The following is a 20,846-nucleotide window of genomic DNA, read 5'->3' on the forward strand; positions in this document are numbered from 1 at the left end:
TCTCCAAAGCCTTTTCCAACATAGCTGATTCTGGATTTCTCTGAAACCACCCTTGGAGCAGTTGCTGGATGAGCCCTGGGCCTCCTCTTCTGAAGCTCCAGCAGCCCAGGTCCCTCAGCTTCTCCTGCAAGCCCCAAAGCCCATCCTGTCAGTCCTGCAGAGCCTCTGCAGCTCCTCCTCACTGCCCAGAACAGGGAGCCCCATAGCCAGACACAGCAGCCCAGATGTGCCCCCCTGGCCTGGGGTGCCTCTGGCAAGGGAGCAGCCCCAGGCACTGCAGGAGCCTGCAGACAATTCCTGCAGCACTTGTAGGATGATCCTGCTGCCCAAGGGACGTTCCCATGGGGCCAAGTCAGGAACTGCAATGGGGAGTGGGGCCAGAGAGGAAAGGGCAACCAGGGATGGGCTGTGTGCAGGAGAGGGAGCAGGGTTGGGCAATAGGGAGAAAACTGTATCAGGAAAGAGGAAAGAAAGTAAAGGTGAAGGCAGGGAAATCCTGAGGGCAGTTTGGGGGTGGCTGCCAGGCAGCCCTGTCTCTGAGCAACAGTGTCTGCAGTGGGACAGGAAACTCCCAGCTGATGGGAACAAACTTTCTGGCTGACTGCACAGGCCATGACAAAGCTGAGTGTTTTCCCTTGTGTCCCCCAGCCCTTGCTGGCCCCAGGGGCTGATGGCATTTGTGCTGCCTCAGGTTCATGTCCCCACACCAACAGCATGCAGGTGCTCCCCCTGCTGTGTGCAATGCAAACAGGGGCTGCTGAGCCAGTGCTTCCATGTCTGTGCCTGCAAGGATGGGGCACCTGTGTGAGCTGGGGGAGAGGCCAGGGCTGCAGAGGGGGGATGTTGTTGGCAGCTCCATGAGGACGCTCTGGGATGCTGCCCTGGGCTGTGCAGCGCACTGGGGATGGATCAGCCCCTGCTCTGCTGCTCCTTCCCATCTCCCCCAGGGCCCTTGCAGAGCCCCAGCCATGCTGTTTGCCCCCAGCCTGCCCACAGCCAGCCTGGGACTGCTCACGGGGCTTTTCTGTGCTGAGCATTGGCCTGGGGGAGTTCTTGGGAGAGCCTGGGCAAGGAGCCTGGAGCCCCCAGGTCCTGGCCTGAGGCATCAGCGCTGCCCCAGCAGTGCCCATGGCCTGTCCCTGCTGCAGCCCTGGCACTGCCACCCCCAGGGCTGTGCCCGGCCCCGAGAGCACTCAGGCCCTACAGCAACACCAGGGCCACCAGGGCAGCGGGACAGGGCCACGGCAGCAGCACTGGCAACACCAAGTGCTGCTGCTGCTGGGCACAGCTGCTGGGCCAGCACTGATCTGCCCCCAGCTCTGCACACAGACATTGCTGCGGCAGCTCCAGAGGAGGCAACAGAAGGGGGAACTCTCATGAAAACTGTGCTGGGAAATCCTTTCTCTAATTTATAGCTTCTGAAAGCACAGCTCCTAATTGACACAGTCTGGGACCACAATGAGGGTGGAGAGAAACAGAACAAGAAATGGCACAAAAAATGAAGTTTGTTTGTGAATAGTATTAAAAACTGAAAGAAAGGAAAGAAAAGTACAAACCAACCACCAAAACCAAGCAGAACTATCAAAGATTACTTTTATTACAAGTGATTTGCAAAAACGGGGCAGCACTTTATTGTCTCTGATACCATCTAGTCATCAGTGTCCACACTGCAGCCTTGAGCTCCTGGTTCCTCAGGCTGTAGATGAGGGGGTTCAGGGCTGAAGGCACCACTAAGTACAGAACGGACACTGCCAGATCCAGGGATTGAGAGGACATGGAGGGGGGCTTCAAGTAGGCAAATGTGCCAGTGCTGACAAACAGGGAGACCACAGTCAGGTGAGAGAGGCAGGTGGAAAAGGCTTTGTGGCGTCCCTGCTCAGAGGGGATCCCCAGCACAGCCCTGAAGATCTGCACATAGGAAAAAACCATGAACACAAAACAACCAAAAGCTAAAGAGATGGAAAACACAAGAAACCCAAGTTCCCTGGGCTTGGAGTGTGAGCAGGAGAGCTTGAGGATCTGTGGGATTTCACAGAAGAACTGATCCAAGGCATTGCCATGGCACAGGGGCAGGGAAAATGTATTGGCCGTGTGCAGCAGAGCATGGAGAAAGGCACTGGCCCAGGCAGCTGCTGCCATGTGGTCACAAGCTCTGCTGCCCAGGAGGGTCCCGTAGTGCAGGGGTTTGCAGATGGACACATAGCGGTCGTAGCACATGACAGTCAGGAGAGAAAACTCTGTTCCAATGAAGAAGACATACAGAAATAGCTGTGCTGCGCATCCAGAGTAGGAGATGGTGCTGGTGTCCCAGAGGGAATTGTGCATGGCTTTGGGGACAGTGGTGCAGATGGAGCCCAGGTCAGCGAGGGCCAGGTTGAGCAGGAAGAAGAACATGGGTGTGTGCAGGTGGTGGCCGCAGGCTACGGCGCTGATGATGAGGCCGTTGCCCAGGAGGGCAGCCAGGGAGATGCCCAGCAAGAGGCAGAAGAGCAGGAGCTGCAGCTGCCGCATGTCTGCCAATGCCAGCAGGAGGAAGTGCCTGATGGAGCTGCTGTTGGACATTTTTTCACTCTGGGCATTGTGGACTGTTGAAGGAAGACATTGACAAGGTGTGACCAAATTTTTTGAGTCAATTCTATATTTTTTTTTAATCTCTGCAAAATCATTTCTCTTCCTGTGAGGAAATTTGGCTAAACTTTCTTTGATTTTGAGCTTGTGCAACTGAGTACCCGCCTCATCTTTAGCACTGCTCTCAGGCGGAACACTGCAGAGCCCAGAGGGAAAACAGGGCTTCCCATGCCCCAGTTCAGACAGTGCTAGTCCCCACCCAGGACTCCTTTGATAATTAAAACTCCTCTGTTTGAAGGTGCCTGCACTTAAAAATTTATTGAAAAATAAATTGGACTTTTTGAACACTCCAGTTTAAAAATAATATTCTCTGAAATCTTCTCTCTTTCCCTATGCAGCTGGACAGGAATGGATACCAAGGGTTGGTCTGGCTCTCTGCTGCCTGGAGTTGTGCCTACTGGGAGCTGTTTCTCTCTATCCAAGCCTTGTCCCTGCCAGTGCTGCCCAAGCCCGGCCCAGCCCCGGGGGCTCAGCTCTGCCCTGCAGACCCCTCCCAGCACAGGGCACTGCCCAGGGGCATCTCCCTGGCAGCAAGGCCTTAAGAGCAGGGCAGAAAAACAGAGATGCTGCAAGCCAAGGTGCTGCTGCTGCTGGCTGTAGGGAGAAGAGGCTGAGGAGGCACTTTCTGAGGGAGATCTGAGGCCCATCTGGTGATGCCCAGGGTGACAGTGCAGGAGTCTCAGTGACACAGAGAAAGCTGACAGCCCCTTTCCCTTCCCTTGAGGAGAAAGCTGAGAGCAGCCCTGGCCATGCAGCACCATCTCCAGAGCAGGAGGAATCTGCCCTGATGGGGCTGGCTCCTTCCACCTCCAACTTCTCCCCAGCAGTGTCCATGGGGCGCTGCCAGGCAGGCTGAGAGCTGCCCCTGGCAGGTGGCACATGCCCTGGGCTGGCCAAGAGCCCTGAGGGCTGCAGGAGCTGCTCTGCAGGACAGTCCTGGGCAGCCCTGGCTGCAGCCCCAGCTTCACCCCCGGCAGCCATCCCTGGCAGCAGGAGCCATCCTGCCCTGTCCCTCTGACAGTGCCCAGGGCAGGCCCTCTCTGCAGCACATCCTCTCACTCCTCCTCCTCCTGTGCCACAGAGAAACTGGGAGAGTCCTCCTGACACATCCCCCAGGCTGTGGGGTGCGCTGACTTCAGGGGATCCCTCCAGGAGCACGGGGGACATTGCCCTGCACCCACACACTCACCATGCACAGGGCTGTGAAGATGTTTCCCCAAGTGAAGTCTCAGCTCAATGTCTTCCCAATCCTGATTGCCTTCAGCCTGTCTCTGCCTGGCTCCTGTCCTCTCAGTGCTTTCTGGCAGAGCCCTCAGCCCTGCTGGGCTGGGACAGGAGCTGGCCCTGGGAAGAGCTGTTCCTTTAAAGCTCAGCAGCACAGACACAGCACAAGGACTTCAATGAGCCTCTTGAGATTTGGTGTTGTTTACATCAGACTCAATCCCTTAGAGAGTCTTCAAAAAACTTCTCAAGAACTCAAAATTAAATTTAGACTCCAAAGTTTCTTGAAGTTTTAATGGGTCCCCTTAAAGAACACAATTGAGGAAGTGTCCCCAGGTTCCAGTTAGAGCAGAACCCTCGAGGCAGTGATGACAGCAGGGGACAAACAAGGCCAAGGTGTCTCTGGTGCTGAGCAAAGCTGGATGTGTTTGAGGAATGCAAAGGGCCAAGGCCTGGGCCCCAGCCCCTGGCCAGGCAGATCCTGTCCCTCCCTCCTTGCTCAGGGCTCTTCCCGGGATGGGCACTGGCATGTGGGGATGTGCAATGGCAAGGGCAGGAGCATGGGGTAGCCCCTGCCAAGCTGCTGAGCAGGGACAAGGAGGCAATGAGGCCCCAGGCCTGCAAGGGTCACTTGTCTCCTGCTCCTGCCTCAGGCCCAGGGCCAGCAGCCACGGCCAAAGTGCTGCCCAAGTTGGCTCTGGCAGGGCTGTCTTGCAGCTGCTGCCCATCCCTGTGCCCAGTGCAGCCCAGGCTGTCCCACGGTGTCCCTGCCCTGCGCCTCTGTCCCTGCAGGCTGTCGGCATCCCCTGGCTGCCCCACCTGGCTGGGCCCTTCCTTTGCTGACAGCTCTGCCTCCTGCCTGCCTCTGCCTGCCCACACAGAGCCTGGGGCTGACCCAGACTCCTTCTGGGGGAAGTGTTGCACCACAGTCCTGCCCTAGGAAGGAAATCCCTTTCTCTTTGTTCCCAGTCTGGGCCTCCCCAGCTAGCTTAATCATTGATTTTTTCTTTCTCTGGCTGTTGTCTACTATGTCAGAAGGATGGACCATCTCTGAAACCACCCTTGAATCCCTCCCAGGGTTCTCCTCTGCTGTCTTCAGTCTCCATCCCACTGAGCACAGAGCTCCTCTGTCCCTGTACAGTGCTCATGTGCTTGAGGCCATGGGTGCCTGGACAAGAAGGACGGTTCTTTTCTACAGGAAGGAAATCACAGAGCCCTAGGACTTTGAAGGCAGATTAGAGGCACTCACCAGAGGCTAAGGCCAGCCAGACCTGTCTGTCCTTGCAGCTTTTGTCTGAAATCAGCCCTCGGATATTTGGGGAGTTTTGGAGGTGGAATTCCATTTCAGCCATGGGTGACTGGACCAGAATGACAGTTCTTCTCCACAGGAAGGAAAGGGCAGAGCCCCAGTGTTTTAAAGGCTGATTAGAGGCAGCCCCAAGGAGGCCAAGGCCAGCCAGACCTGTTTCCCTTGGGAATATTTGTCTCGGAGCAATCCTTGGATAGAGGGAATTTGGGAGGCCAAATCCCAGTTTTTACCGTGGGCATCTGGACAAGAAAGACAGTTCTTTTCCATAGGAAGGAAAGTACAGGGCCCCAGTGTTTCACAGACAGATGAGAGCTTGCCCTGAGGAAGGCAAGGGAATGTAGACAGTCCTGTCAGCTTTTGTATGGGAGCTATCATTGGATATAAGGAATTTTGGAGGCAGTTTCCAAATTTTAGCTATGGATATCTGCTCTTGAGAGATCATTTTTCCCTGGAAAGAATAGCACAGACCCCCAGTGTTTTGAAAGCAGATGAGAGGTGACCCCCAAGGTTCCAAGGCCACCCAGAACTGTCTGTTCTGGCAGATTTCATACGGAATCATCCTTTGATATAATTTAATTTGGACGTTGTCCTGGGGTGACGTTATGATGCTTGCATCCCCATTCATATGTTCTGTGCCTTTAAGACTGTTTCTGAAGAGTGAAAGTTTTCTTTGGGTTTCTCTTATCAGGGACACAGAGACTGGCAGTAATAGGGCTGTTTTCGCTTCTTGCTTTATGCTTTCTGCTTTGCTTGCTCTCTCTCTGCTCTCTCTTTTGCTTGCTTTTGCTTCTGCTTATTTGCTAGTTCTACCTAAACAGTCCAAATTCCTTCCTGGACTGTTTCTCCTCTCCTGTTTCTGTGAACATCTCGAACCTGCTCCGGACTGGGACCTGGGAACACCGAGGGTTTGCACCGTTTGGCTGCAGCAGCTGCTCCAGCGCCGGAGGGCCTAAGAGAGTAACCACCCCTGCAAGAGACTTTCTGATTTTGTCACGTTTTTCAGAGTGATGTCATCTAGTATTGTTCATTTTGTGTGCTGGGGGGTGCTGTGTCTGTCAAATCAACAGGTTCTTTCCACTTCTCTCTGAGGAATTCTTCCCGAACCGGTTGGGGGGAGGGGCCGTGTGGGTTTGCATTCTGGGGGGAGCCCTCCTTTGCAGATTCTCTGCCAAATTTGCCCTAAACCAGGACAAAATATCAGTGCCCATCCTGGGGGCTCGAGAGAGTGGAAAACCCTGTTTTGACTGCATTTTGGTTGCCATTACTCTGTGTTTATTTAAATCAGCTCATAGCCATACTTTTTGAATTCATCATGTCTGTTGGGGTGAAGGCTTGCATGCACTTCTGGTCCCTTGGGATTTTTGAGATTTTAATACCTCTCTGGTCCCTAGGTTTATTTTCTTATCCAGAAATAGCTTTAGTATTGCCCCTAATACATAGTTTTTACATCAGAGGGGCAGTGACCAGAGTAGCTATCCTGCTGGGCTTGGTGGCAATGATGTGCAAGAAGTTTATAAACATGCTGGGGTCTGCTCCAGGTATGAATGGTTCATGGCTATGGTTATGCATCCAGTTTGTCAGAGGAGGAGCCGAGAATAAGACTTTCCAGCCTTCCCTTTCCTTCTTCTCCTTTGGATTGGTTATATCACTTTTTGAGAATGTTCAGTTTCCCCTGAATGTTAAAGAGACCATCTTTCTGGTATTTAATCTGGTAAGCTTCCTCTATATGGTCTGCAGCTTCTCTAGAATGAGGGCTGAGATATCCAGAGGAGCTGGTGAGACCCCTGACCCAGAAGCAGAGGCAGGCGTGAAAAATCCTGAGTGATGTGGAGAATGGGAAAATATAGGCCAAACCTTGAAGGAATTTTCTGATCCTGTAGACTGGGATTTTCCACAGGAACAAATTCAGAACCCAGCTGAAGTGGGCAAATACCTAAAAGAGAAGTGCCATGACGATTCTAAGGAGAAAAGGCTAATTGCAAATAAGCTGGGCCCTAGCCTATGCTTATTACACTTTTTTAGATAGTGTAGGGCAGCAGACAGAGGCAGGGGGGCAGGGAGATAAATCAGCTATCCCAGTCACTCAAGCTGTAGCCAACAGCCCAGGCTCGAAGCCAGCAGCCAAACCAGATAGTGAGCCTAAGCCAGCATCTAAACCCATGGCTGTTGCTACCAGCACTAGAAGTGGGAAATGCAGGACAAGACCAATCGACCAGTGGATGATGATGATGATGATGATGAAGGAGAAGGAACCTCAATGCCTCCTGACATAAAATCAGGAGTCAAAGCAGCAGGTGCAAGATCAGATGCAAATATTGAGTCCTTTTCCCTGAAGGACCTTGATGGCCTAAGGAAGGATTACACCCGACGACCTGATGAATCCATAATTAGTTGGCTGGTCCTTCTCTGGGATGCTGCAGGTGAGGCTACATTTCTGTATGGCACTGAAGCCAGGCATTTGGGATCCCTGTCACAGGATCCTGTCATTGATCAAGAAATGATGAGGGGGGCTAATCCACACAGCCACTGGGCATGGGTCTTGGACAATGTTGCACGAAGATACCTGTGTGCAGATGATCTCTATATACAACAAACTCAGTGGAAGATCATAGAGCAAGGGATCCAACGTCTGAGAGAAATGGCAGTGGCAGAGATTATCTTCTCAGATGATGTAACAACTAGGAACCCAGACTTAGTACCACGCACGTCTGTGATGTGGCAAAAATGTGTACGACTTGGGCCACATGAATATGCTTCTGCCTTAGCCATAATGAAGAGGGATGAGAGGGTTGAGACTGTGCTTGACATGGCAAGGAAGCTCCGAGCATATGCAGATGCTGTGCATGGCCCAACACATGCCAGAATTGCAGCAGTAAAAACACGTCTGGAGAAATTAGAGGATAAGATAGAGGAGAATCATAAGAAGCTTAGAGAGGAGATTAAAGAAGACCTTCTCCAAATTTCAGCAGTACAGATCAGAGGTTCTGGTATCCAAGGCGGACGTTTCCCAGATGGAGAGAGAAGGTACAACCCACGAGCTGAGCTGTGGTTTTACTTGCGTGATTGTGGGGAAACCATGAGAAGGTGGGATAGGAAACCTACTGCTGTTCTGGCACGACGGGTGCGTGAACTGAAGGAAGCCACCAGAAGGAAAGCAGCTCCAGTTGCCCGTAGCCGAATGGCCAGGTATGATGATGATGACATGTCCGATCCCCTTGAAGGAACATCCAAAACATATGCCCAGGGAAAGAAGGATAACCAGGCTTAGAGGGGCCCTGCCTCTAATCAGGTGGAGGCTAGGGAAAATCATGTTTTCTGGTCTGTGTGGATTCGTTGGCCTGGCACATCGGAACCACAAGAGTATAAAGGTTTGGTTGATACTGGTGCGCAGTGCGCATTAATCCCATCAAGACATGTGGGGACAGTCCGTTTCTATTGCTGGTGTGACAGGGGGATCCCAGGATTTCACTTTGGTGGAGGCTGATGTGAGCCTAACGGGAAATGAGTGGAAGAAGCATCCTATTGTGACTGGCACAGAGGCCCCATGTATTTTGGGCATAGACTACCTTCGAAGTGGGTATTTCAAAGACCCAAAGGGACTCAGATGGGCATTCGGGATAGCAGCTGTAGTGACAGAGGGCATCCAGCAATTGAACACCTTGCCTGGGTTGTCTGAGAATCCATCTGCAGTAGGAGGCCTGACGAGAGAAGAGCAACAGGTGCCAATTGCCACTTTCATAGTGCATCGATGACAGCATAGAACCACTCAAGATGCTGTGATCCCCATCCATAAGATGATCCGAGAGCTGGAGAGCCAAGGGGTGGTCAGCAAGACCCACTCACCCTTCAACAGCCCCATTTGGCCTGTGCGAAAATCTGAAGGAGAATGGAGATTGACTGTGGACTACCGTGCATTGAATGAAGTGACTCCACCACTGAGTGCTGCCGTGCCAGACATATTAGAGCTCCAGTATGAGCTTGAGTCCAAGGCAGCAAAGTGGTATGCCAGTGAAGACATTGCCAATGCATTTTTCTCCATTCCTCTGGCAGCAGAATGCAGGCCTCAGTTTGCCTTCACATGGAGGGGAGTGCAGTACACCTGGAACCGACTGCCCCAGGGGTGGAAGCACAGCCCCACCATCCCACCATCTGCCATGGACTGCTCCAGACTGCATTAGAAAGGGGTGAGGCTCCAGAACATCTGCAGTATATTGATGACATCATTGTGTGGGGGAACACAGATGCTGAAGTGTTTGAGAAAGGGAAGGAAATCATCCAGATCCTCCTGGGAGCTGGTTTCGCCATTAAAAAGAGCAAAGTAAAGGGACCAGCTCGTGAGATTCAATTCCTGGGAGTGAAGTGGCAAGATGGACGGCATCAGATTCCTACAGATGTCATCAACAAGATCACAGCAATGTCTCCACCCACCAATAAAAAAGAGACACAAGCTTTCTTGGGTGCAATAGGTTTTTGGAGGATGCATATTCCTGAGTACAGTCAGATCGTGAGCCCTCTTTACCTGGTCACCCGCAAGAAGAACAATTTCATGTGCGGCCCTGAGCAGCAGCAAGCCTTTGTCCAGATCAAGCAGGAGATTGCCCATGCAGTAGCCCTTGGCCCGGTCAGAACAGGACCAGAGGTAAAGAACCTGCTCTACTCTGCAGCCGGGAACCATGGCTTGTCCTGGAGCATTTGGCAGAAGGTGCCTGAGGAGACTCGGGGTCAACCACTGGGATTTTGGAGTCGAAGCTACAGAGGGTCTGAAGCCAACTATACTCCCACAGAGAAGGAAATCCTGGCTGCCTATGAAGGAGTCCAGGCTGCCTCGGAGGTAATAGGCACTGAAGCACAACTCCTCCTGGCACCCTGACTACCAGTGCTGGGGTGGATGTTCAAAGGCAAGGTTCCTTCCACTCACCATGCCACCAGTGCTACATGGAGCAAGTGGATTGCTCTCATCACTCAGCGTGCCCGTATAGGTAATACTGAATTGCCCTGGGATTTTGGAGGTAATTACAAATTGGCCCGAAGGTGAGAATTTTGGTGTCACAGATGAAGAGGAAAAAGAACCAGTGACATGTGCTGAAGAGGCTCCTCCCTATAACCAACTGCCACCAGAGGAAGCACGCTACAGTCTTTTCACTGACGGTTCCTGTCACATCGTAGGGATGAACCAGAAGTGGAAAGCAGCCGTATGGAGCCCCACACAACAAGCTGCACAAGCTACTGAAGGAGAAGGTGGATCAAGCCAACTTGCTGAACTCAGAGCTGTTCAACAGGCCCTGGACATTGCTGAGAGAGAGAAGTGGCCAAAGCTCTACCTCTACACTGACGCATGGATGGTAGCCAATGCTCTGTGGGGATGGCTGGAGAGGTAGAAAAAGGCTAACTGGCAACGTAGAGGGAAACCAATTTGGGCTGTTGATGAGTGGAAAGACATTGCTACCAGGGTAGGGAGGCTACCTGTGAAAGTCCGCCATGTAGATGCCCATGTACCCAAGAGTAGAGCCAATGAGAAGCACCAAAACAATGAGCAGGTAGACCAAGCTGTAAAGATAGGAGTGTCCAAAATAGACCTAGATTGGGAACATAAGGGAGAGTTATTCCTAGCTCGATGGGTCCATGATGCCTCAGGCCACCAGGGCAGAGATGCCGCCTATAAATGGGCACGAGACCAAGGAGTGGATTTAACCATGGACAGTATTTCTCAGGTTATCCATGACTGTGAGACGTGTGCTGCCATCAAGCAGGCCAAGCGAGTGAAGCCCCTCTGGTACGGTGGGCGGTGGTCCAAGTACAAGTATGGGAAGGCCTGGCAGATTGATTACATCACACTGCCCCAGACACGCCAGGGCGAGCGCTACGTGCTGACCATGGTGGAAGCCACCACTGGATGATTGGAAACCTACCCTGTGTCTCATGCTACAGCCCGAAACACCATCCTGGGCCTTGAAAAGCAAGTTCTGTAGAGACATGGCACCCCTGAGAGGATCAAATCAGACAACGAGACTCATTTAAAGAACAGCCTTATCAACACCTGGGCAAGGGAACATGGCATTGAGTGGGTGTACCATATCCCCTACCATGCACCAGCTGCAGGAAAAGTGGAGAGGTACAATGGACTACTAAAAACCCAGTTGAAAGCTTTGGGTGGGGGATCTTTCAAGAATTGGGAGCAGCATTTAGCAAAGGCCACCTGGTTAGTTAACACCCGAGGTTCCACCAACCGAGCAGATCCTGCCCAGTCTGAGTCCCTGAATGTAATAGAAGGAGACAAAGTCCCAGTGGTACATATCAGAGGTTTGTTAGGGAAGACTGTGTGGATCAATTCTGCCTCGAGTACAGACAAACCCATTTGTGGGGTTGTCTTTGCTCAGGGACCAGGTTGCACGTGGTGGATAATGCAAAGAGATGGAACAACACGATGTGTACCTCAGGGAGATCTGATTGTGGGATTAGAATGATATGCAATATCACTGTTCATTGGATGTTACTGCCATTGTCTGTACATTAAACCATAGAGACATGAGACAGAAGGAAATGTGTAAGAGTTGAAGGTCTGGGCAAGTGGAAGATGGAGAAGGAAATGTGTAAGTGTTGAAGGTCTGAGCAAGCAATAGATGGAGCTTTAAGTGAGTAAAGTGAAAAGGGGGAATCCTGCAGCTCTGTAATATAGGGCCTGGATTCAGTGATCCAGTGTGGGGATGTGATGAAGGCATGATGGGTATTGCTTGTAATTTTGGGGGAACAGATGGAAATTTTGTATGAATAATGCATGATGTGTTGTAGTATGTTGATGATATGGGGATAAGGGGTGGAATGTCCTGGGGTGACGTTATGATGCTTGTATCCCCATTCATCTGTTCTGTGCCTTTAAGACTGGCTCTGAAGAGTGGAAGTTTTGTTTGGGTTTCTCTTATCAGGGACACAGAGACGGCAGTACATAGGGCTGTTTTTCACTTCTTGCTTTCAGCTTGCTGCTTTGCTTGCTCGCTTTTCTGCTCTTGCTTCTGCTCTCGCTTTTGCTTCTGCTTATTAGCTAGTTCTAGCTAAACAGTCCACATCCATTCCTGGACTGTTTCTCCTCTCTGTCGGTTTCTCGGCTGTTTAGGTGGCCTGGAAAGGCCCCGGGTGGCCTTGGACAGTCCGGCGCTTCAAAGGACGAGAAGAGACTTCTGATCTTTTCTCGGTCTCGGTGTTTATTAATTGTTTATCTAAAAGATTTTCTTTCAGCCCAACAGAGGTCTGCACAGCAAGCCAGCCATGAGCACACTGAGAGCCCCCGGGGTGGTCACTTATCTTTATACTCGAAATTACGTATACAATATTTATAATTTTTTCCCCAATACCTTCTACCCTTATTAACCGGTGCACTTCTAGTAATAACCAATCCCGAAGTGCCAACATCACCACAGAAGATGGAGGCCAAGAAGAAGAAGAAGAAGAACAGGACACGCCCCAATTCCTCCATCTTACTTCTTTAGACCCCCCTGTACAGAAATCCTAAACTCTGTGTTTCACACTAATTAACTTATCCCTCCACCATTCACCCCAGTGAAATTCTCCTATCCTCATACAGGTGTCGTCTCCTGTGTAGGATCAAAGTCCAGCCACCAGACACTTCTGGCAACATTCCAGGACTCCTGAGCCCCCCAAGGGTGTTCTCGGCCACTCTGCACCTCCGTCCTGAGGTGCTGAGATCCCACACCTCTCCTGTTCCTGTGACCATCTTGAACCTGCTCCAGACTGGGACCCGGGAACACTGAAGGTTTGGCTGCAGCAGCTGCCCAGTGCCGGAGGGACTGAGAACAGAGCAACCACCCCCGAAAGAGACTTTCTGATTTTGTCATCTTCCTCAGAGCGGTGTCAGCTGGTATTGTTCATTTTGTGTGGTGGGGGTGATGTGTCTGGTAAATAAACAGGTTCTTTCCACCTCTCTCCAAGGAATTTTTTCCCGAACCAGTTGGGGGGAGGGGCTGTGTGGGTTTTGCTTTCTGGAGGGGCCCCCTTTGGAGATTCTTTAACAAATTTAACCCTAAACCCTAACCCTTTAACCCTAAACCAGGACACCAATATTCTGTGAAAGAAGGAGGGGCAGCAACAAAACTTCATCACTGGATTTACGCAGGGCAGACCTTGGATTCAGGATGCAGATTTGGAGAGTACTGAATCAGGTACTGATTTTTTAAGGGAAAGACACTTAAAAACGAAAGTGTCCAGGAAGGATGGACACACCTCAAGAAAGGAATTTTAAGGGGGAAGAAGCAGCCTGTCCCTTTGTGCCAAAGTTCAGCCTGAGAGGAAAATGACTGTCCTGGCTGGACATGGATCTTTTGTGGGAACTCAGGAAAAAAGAGAGTGCATCACCATTGGATAAATCAGGCATCTCAGGAGGTGTTTAAGGATGTTGTTAGGTTGTGCAGAAGGAAAAGTAGAGTGGTGAAAGTTCAATTAGATCTTAACCTGGCCATTTCTGTGAAAAATAATAAAAAATTATTTTAAAAATAAACTAATAGCAAAAGGACAGATAAGTAGAACATCTACTCTTTATAGGATGCAGTGAGGAATAGAGTAACTAAAGATAAGGAAAAGCAGAGCTGCTTAACACCTTCTTTCCCCCAGTTTTCAACATTAGGACAGGTTGTCCTCAGGACAAGTGCTCTCCTGAGCTTGTGGATGGGCACAGGGAGCAGAACAGCCTCCCTGTAATCCAGAAGGAAGCAGCTGGGAACCTGCTAAACCAGGTGGGCAAGAAGGCCAATGGCTCCTGGCTTGGATCAGGAATGGTGTGGCCAGCAGGAGCAGGGCAGGGATTCTTCCCCTGTGCTCAGTACTGGTGAAGCCACACCTGAGTGCTGAGTCCAGTTCTGGGCCCCCAATTTAGGAAGGACAAAGAGGGGCTGGAGCATGTCCAGAGAAGAGCAACAAAGCTGGGGAGGGATCTGGAAAGCAAGTCCTGTGAGGAGTGGCTGAGTGGGCTGGGGTTGTTTATCCTGGAGAAGAGGAGGCTCAGGGGAGACCTCATCACTCTCTGCAACTCCCTGACAGGAGGGTGCAGTTGGGGGGAGTCGGGGTCTTTTCCCAGGGAACAGTGACAAGACAAGAGGACACAGCTTAACATGTGCCAAGGGAGGGTTAGACTGGACTTTTGGAACAGGTTCTTCACAGAAAGTTCGATTGGGCATTGGAAGGGGCTGCCCAGGGAGGTGGTGGAGTCACTGTCCCTGGAGGTGTTTAAGGAAAGACTGAACGTGGCACTGAGTGCCATGGTCTGGGTGACAAGGTGATGTTGAGTCACAGGTTGGAGTTGCTGATCTCCACGGTCTTTTCCAGCCTGGTTAATTCTGTGATTGTGTGATGATTGTGACACTGTGTGGCATCATAAACCCAAGGGTTTCTTCTAACAGTGCAGGGCTAAATCGAACCAAGGAGTCCATTTTGGGACTCTGGCACCTCATGGAATTCAGAAGACTGTTGTAATACTGTGTGGTTTTGTGGAAATGAGGAGACTGTTGTGACACTGTGTGGCTTTCTGGAAATGAGGAGACTGTTGTGACACTGTGCAGCCTTGTGTGACAATGGGGCCATTCTGACAATGCAGGGCCCAATGGAACCAAGGGGCCATTTTTGCACTGAGGACACTCGTGGAATGAAGGAAACATGTTTGACACCGTGGTGCCTCTTGGGACTAAAAGGCCATTGTGACACTGCGGGGCCCAGGTAGAACAGAGGACACTGTGAAACTGAGGGGCCCTATAGAACCAAGAGACCATTGTGACTCGGTGGAGCCTCATGCAATCATGGAGGCCATTGTGACACTCTAGGGCTCCATGAAGCAAAAGATATCCAAAGGTGAGTGTGAGTGTAGATCTGCTGGATGGTAGGAGGGCTCTGCAGAGGGCCCTGGACAGGCTGGATGCAGGGCCCAAATCCAACAAGGTGAGCTTGAACAAGACCAAGTGCTGGGTCCTGCTCTTTGGCCACAACAACCGCTGCAGTGCTACAGGATGGGGATAGAGTGGCTGGACAGCAGCCAGGCAGAAAGGGACCTGAAGGGACTGATGGACAGCAGGCTGGACATGAGCCAGCAGTGTGCCCAGGTGGGCAAGAAGGCCAATGGCTCCTGGCCTGGCTCAGGAATGGTGTGGCCAGCAGGAACAGAGCTGCTTTGCAGCCCCTGACATACCCCACCCCTGCACACAGACATTGCTGCTGCAGCTCCAGAGAAGGCAGCAAAAGGAGAATTGCCAGGGAAGACTTTGCTAGGAGATGCTTTAGGTCACTTAAAACCACTGAGAGCAGAGATCTTCATGGACAGAGTCTGGGGCCCCAGCAGATATGGAGAGAATAAAAATGAAATATGGCCCAAACAATGCCATTTGTTCGGGACAATATTAAAAGATTAAGACAAAGGAAAGACAAGAATAAATCAAATACCAAACCCAAGTATTATCAAATACAAAATTTATTACAAGTGACTTGCGGAAACTGGCAAGCAGTTTAGGTTACTGAAACCGTCCATTCATCAGTCTCCACACTGCAGCCTTGAGCTCCTGGTTCCTCAGACTGTACATGAGGGGGTTCAGGGCTGGAGGCACCACATAGTACAGAACTGACAGGGCCACATCCAGAGATGGGGAAGAGATGGAGAGGGGCTTCAGGTGAGCAAACATGATACTGCTGAGGAACAGGGAGAGCACGGCCAGGTGAGGGAGGCAGGTGGAAAAGGCTTTGTGCCGTCCCTGCTCAGAGGGGATCCTCAGCACAGCCCTGAAGATCTGCACATAGGAGAAAACAATGAACACAAAATAGCCAGAAACAACACAGACAGTAACAGCAATAAACCTGAGTTCCCTGAGGTAGGATTTGTAGCAGGAGAGCTTGAGGATCTGAGGAATTTCACAGAAGAACTGGCCCAGGGCATTGCCATGGCACAGGGGCAGGGAGAATGTATTGGCTGTGTGCAGCAGGGAATTGAGAAAGCCACTGGCCCAGGCAGCTGCTGCCATGTGGGCACAAGCTCTGCTGCCCAGGAGGGTCCTGTAGTGCAGGGGTTTGCAGATGGACATGTAGCGGTCATAGCACATGATGGTCAGGAGAGAATACTCTGCTCCCACAAAGAAGAGAAAGAAGAAAACTTGTGCAGCACATCCTGTGTAGGAGATGTTCCTGGTGTCCCAGAGGGAATTGTGCATGGCTTTGGGGACAGTGGTGCAGATGGAGCCCAGGTCACTGAGGGCCAGGTTAAGCAGGAAGAAGAACATGGGCGTGTGCAGGTGGTGGCCGCAGGCTACGGCGCTGATGATGAGGCCGTTGCCCAGGAGGGCAGCCAGGGAGATGCCCAGCAAGAGGCAGAAGTGCAGGAGCTGCAGCTGCCGCGTGTCTGCCAATGCCAGCCGGTGGAAGTGGCTGATGGAGCTGCTGTTGGACATTTGCTGGGGCTCGAATTGGGGATCTGTAGAATAAGTATTATTCTGTATTCTACTTATCTGTAGAAAAAGTATTATTATCTGTAGAATAAGTATAATGGAATACTTTGGTTTGTGGAGAATTTTAAATATCCCAGCACAGCTTGGGGGCACTTTCCCCCCACTGCCTGCCCAGGGCTCTGCTGCCTGGAGCAGTCCCTGCCAGCAGCTGCTTCCCTGTGCCCAGGGCTGGGCCCTGCCAGTGCTGCCAGAGCCCAGCCCAGCCCTGGGGGCTCAGCTCTGCCCTGCAGACCCCTCACAGTTCTGGCACTGCCCATGGGGCAGCTCTGGCTCTGCAGACTGATGGCAAAGTTAGAGCAACCCTGAGGAGGCTGGAAAAATCATACTGATGCAGCTTTTAAGAGGTCCTGCATTGATTGCTGTTGCTGCCTGCTTTACTCAGGTCTGAGATATTTTTTTTTATTTTTTTCAACCTTAATTGAGAGATGAATATCTAAGGGGAATTTCCAGGGCAGAGCAGTAGATTATAAAAGTAGAATTGTCCCTTCTGTGCAGCCCCTACCTTGCTCTGCTCCCTGTATAATCTACTTGGAAATGTTCTGCAATTAAATGTAATGCTGGCAGCAGTCTTGAACAATGCAGCATCCTCACCACAAGGAGAACACTTCCAAGCTGTACCAGCTGTCTCCTCCCACCCAGATCTTGTCCCCCAGTGCTGGGAGCAGCTGCCAGGGCTGGCTGAGAGCTGTCCCTGGCAGGCAGCAGAGTCCCTGCCCCAGCACAGCACCCTGGGCTCTGCAGGACCCTGCTCTGCATGACAGCCCTGGGCACCCCTGGCTGCTCTGCACAAGAGACAATCAGAGAATGTACTCACAGGGTCTATAGGCATTGGGATGTTCCAGCTTTAGGAGAAGGCTTCAGGAGCTGCAGCTGCATTGTCCTGCAGCCAGAGGTTCCTGTTCCAAGGGCTGGCAGTGATTCTGCCTCAGGCACTTCTCAGCACCTTCCCAGCCCTGACAGAGTGAAGCTCTCTGTGCCTCTGTGCTGTGCCCAGGGTGGTTGCAGGCAGTGTCCCAGCCCTGCTGGGCTGGCAGAAGAGCTGCTCATCAAGAGAAATGTGCTTTTGAAGCTCTACTTGGTTACCAGGAGCTGCCTCTGTGCCAGGAGCCCAGGCCAGCTCAACAGCACAGTCACAGCACAAGGACTTTAATGAGCCTCTGGGGCTTTGTGCTCAGGTCCTGAACATCAGTCCCTGAGAGGGAGCTGAAGAAACCTCTCTAGAACTCCAAGTCAGAATCCAACTCCAATGTTTCTTGGACTTTTAATGGATCCCACTGAGGGACACGACTGAGAAAGTGTCCCCAGGCCCCAGGCGGAGAAGAGAACTGGAGGCAGTGATGACAGGTGGGGACAAAGAAAAGCCAAGCCTTGATGCCCTGGGGCACAGCAGGGTCTGTGCCACCAAGGGCTGGGAGGAGACACCTTGTCCTGAGGCCCTGGGGCCTCCTGGCAAAGCCCCAGCCAGGCTGGGCACTGTCAGCCCCTTGTCCTGCCCTCAGCATCCCCCCCTAGCCCACATCCCAGTGGCCTCAAGGATCTGCTGGAAGGAGTCCCTGGGGAGCCTTGCTCAGGAATGGCTCTGGGAGCTCCTTAATGCTCACAGAGTTTTTCAAAGGACTTTGGGTTTGGCTTTTGCTTTGGAGTCTCTGGGAAGTTTGAGCAAACATGGCCTCCAATTATCTGCTTTAATGAGTCCCTTGAGAGCCTTTGTCAGTAAAAACACTCAGTGGGCTCATTAATGCTTCAAGGTACATCAGTTATTTTAAGGTACTCTGTTTTTCACTTTTCATACAAATTCTATGAGAAGTTTGTGCAATCATAGCCCCAGTTATCCGCTTTAATAATTCCCTTGAGAGCTTTGTACTGATACTCTGTGGGCCTCATCAGCACTTTGAGATACTCAAGGTTTTTAAGGTACTTTGGATTTTCCGTTCCACACTGAGTCTCTGAGAAGTTTTTGTGCCATCCTGGTCTCCAGTTCTCCAAGGAGTCCATGAAGAGCCTTTGTTGGGATGTACCTCAGTGGGACCCATTCATGCTTTGAGGCACTTTGAGTTGTTCCTCTGACTTTTACTCCTGGAAAGGTTTGTGCAATCTCCTCTCAGGCCCTGAGGTTCCAGGGTTCACTTCCAAATGCACCGTGGGGCTCATTAGGATCAAGCAAGTCCTGACAAACCATGGCTCTGCCTTGATTTCCATCTTCTGTTGTGCAAATCACTAGTAATTTCTTCTTATATAGTTATGGAGAAATATTTCAAAGAGCTTCTAATAAATCCACATTCCTGTTTTAAAGGTATGTTGTTCTCCTTAGAGCAGAGGTAATCGCAGCATTCAGTGACTGATAGTGATGCAGGGACTCTCCACAAGTGGTCTGGCCTGATCAGAGAAGCTGTGCCTTGAGGTCTGACCCTGTGTGGACCACCTTTCTCCACATTCGCCAACCCCATCCTCTCCCTCCTCTGTCACTTGAGGCCAGCTTAGCTTGGCGAACTGGCTGCACTCAGGCAAAGAGGGGTTTTCTTTTTTTATTTTAGTATTCTAAAACTCCTGAGTTCTCCACTGAATACAGACACCCTCCTCACGTGTTTGCCAAGCCCACGTGCCACCAAGATCACTCCTGATGCCGAATTTTGCCCCAAAAGGCGAGAATAACTGCTTAAGAGACTCAGTCTAAGTCAGATAAGCAGGAGGTATTTTATTACGACGCGTCGGAGAAATCACAAAATGGATTTCTAAATTATGTACAGCAAAAGCGGGTTTTTATACAATTTTAAACAGGGATTACATCATTTATTACATGCATATTCATAGGCAGGCGGGGTCTTCCGTGAATTCCTGGTCTTCCTTAGTTAAATTTTAAGCTTTTCCTAATTTGGACTTCTTCCTGTTATCTTTGGCATGTTTTTCCATGGCTTGGCTGAAGTTACTGTTGTACTTGGCTTGATCCTAACGGCTTGACAGGTCACTTTAACTTATTGGGTTGATTCTAACGGCTTGGCAGGTCACTTTAACTTATTGGCTTCCACTTCTGTTTCTTCAAATATTCTAATTCCAAAGTTTCTTCTGTGAGTGTATTTTAGATTATTTATTAACTTCTGCGATTCCCTTGATATACTTTTAAGTGTCTTTTAATTCTTTTAAAACTATATTTCATTATAATAAATGGCTTCACTCCAGACCTGCCCTGGGCCAGCTGTGAGGGTGTGTGGGTGCCCAGAGGCCTACCATCAAAGTCTCAATCCCCCAGACATGGAGGACTGGTTCCAGATAAGAGGAATAGGCTTTCAGGTTAGGGTGAGATGCTTTCTTCTCCCATAGATCTTTGCAGGCACATGCTGATTATTGCATGTTATGTTACCCCATTGGTCCATTGGCATAATTACCCTAGTTCAGCTCCTATTGCTCATGTTTTTTTAGTCCTAGAATGTTCTTCTCTCTCTGTCCCTCCATGGGCCCTAGTTGGCTGCATTCCTTCACCCTTCTTTCCCTATTGGCTTACCTGACCTCTGACCTCTTGTCTGCACCATTTTCCCCCATATCCATTGGACCCTGACCCTCAGTTCCACCCTCACAACCCCATATAAGGCCCCATTCCCTCAGCCTACACCCTGTCTTCATCCCTGGAGCCTGTTCAGCTGTGTAGCCTGTTCCTGTACCAATAAACCCAGTTTGCTAGAGATCATATGAAGACCCATTCTGCCTATTCTGTCAGCTTTCTAAGGTAGCAGTGAGCTTTGGGCTCATGAGTGCTGGACGCTACAAGGGGCCTCAGTAGAGCCATGATGCTACACATGGCACCCAAACAGGGACCTGATTTGTTGAGTTCCCTGTGAGCGTCTCCAGCGGTGATCCTGCCAGCCAGATGTCACTGGAAGCTGTACGCCTTTGGGTCAGCTGCAACACTGAAGTGAAGTGAAACTTCAGTTTTATCGAATCTCACTGAAGAAGAAGTTAACAATCCCTTCAACATCTGTGGGACCAACTTCACTGACAGCCCCAGAAGCCCCACTTTGGCTGAAGATTCTGCCTGTGAGACTGAGAGTGAGTGACTGAGTGGCAGAGAGCTCCCAGCGGTTCAGGCTTTTGATTTTCTTCTCCTGTGAGTGGGAATTCCCTCCTCCATTGGGGGCAGCTATGAGAAATAATCAGTCCCAAGCCGAAAAGGATGTCTTTGTTAAATTTTGGAGAGTTTTAAACTT

General features: G+C 50.9%; 1 protein-coding gene across 1 annotated transcript; it reads right to left on the bottom strand.

Annotated features, from left to right (window-relative positions):
• Positions 1-1,730: 1,730 nt before the first annotated feature.
• Positions 1,731-20,190, bottom strand: LOC134413886 (olfactory receptor 6C3-like). Its single transcript, XM_063147915.1, has 4 exons — positions 20,147-20,190; positions 2,158-2,299; positions 1,816-1,878; positions 1,731-1,748 (listed from the first exon to the last, which is right to left on the bottom strand). The coding sequence occupies exons 1-4, from the start codon at positions 20,188-20,190 to the stop codon at positions 1,731-1,733; spliced, it is 267 nt and encodes an 88-aa protein (XP_063003985.1).
• Between the last annotated feature and the right edge of the window lie 656 nt (positions 20,191-20,846).

This window comes from Melospiza melodia, unplaced genomic scaffold (assembly GCF_035770615.1).
Source record: "Melospiza melodia melodia isolate bMelMel2 unplaced genomic scaffold, bMelMel2.pri scaffold_55, whole genome shotgun sequence".
In the NCBI taxonomy this organism is placed as follows: Eukaryota; Metazoa; Chordata; class Aves; order Passeriformes; family Passerellidae; genus Melospiza; species Melospiza melodia.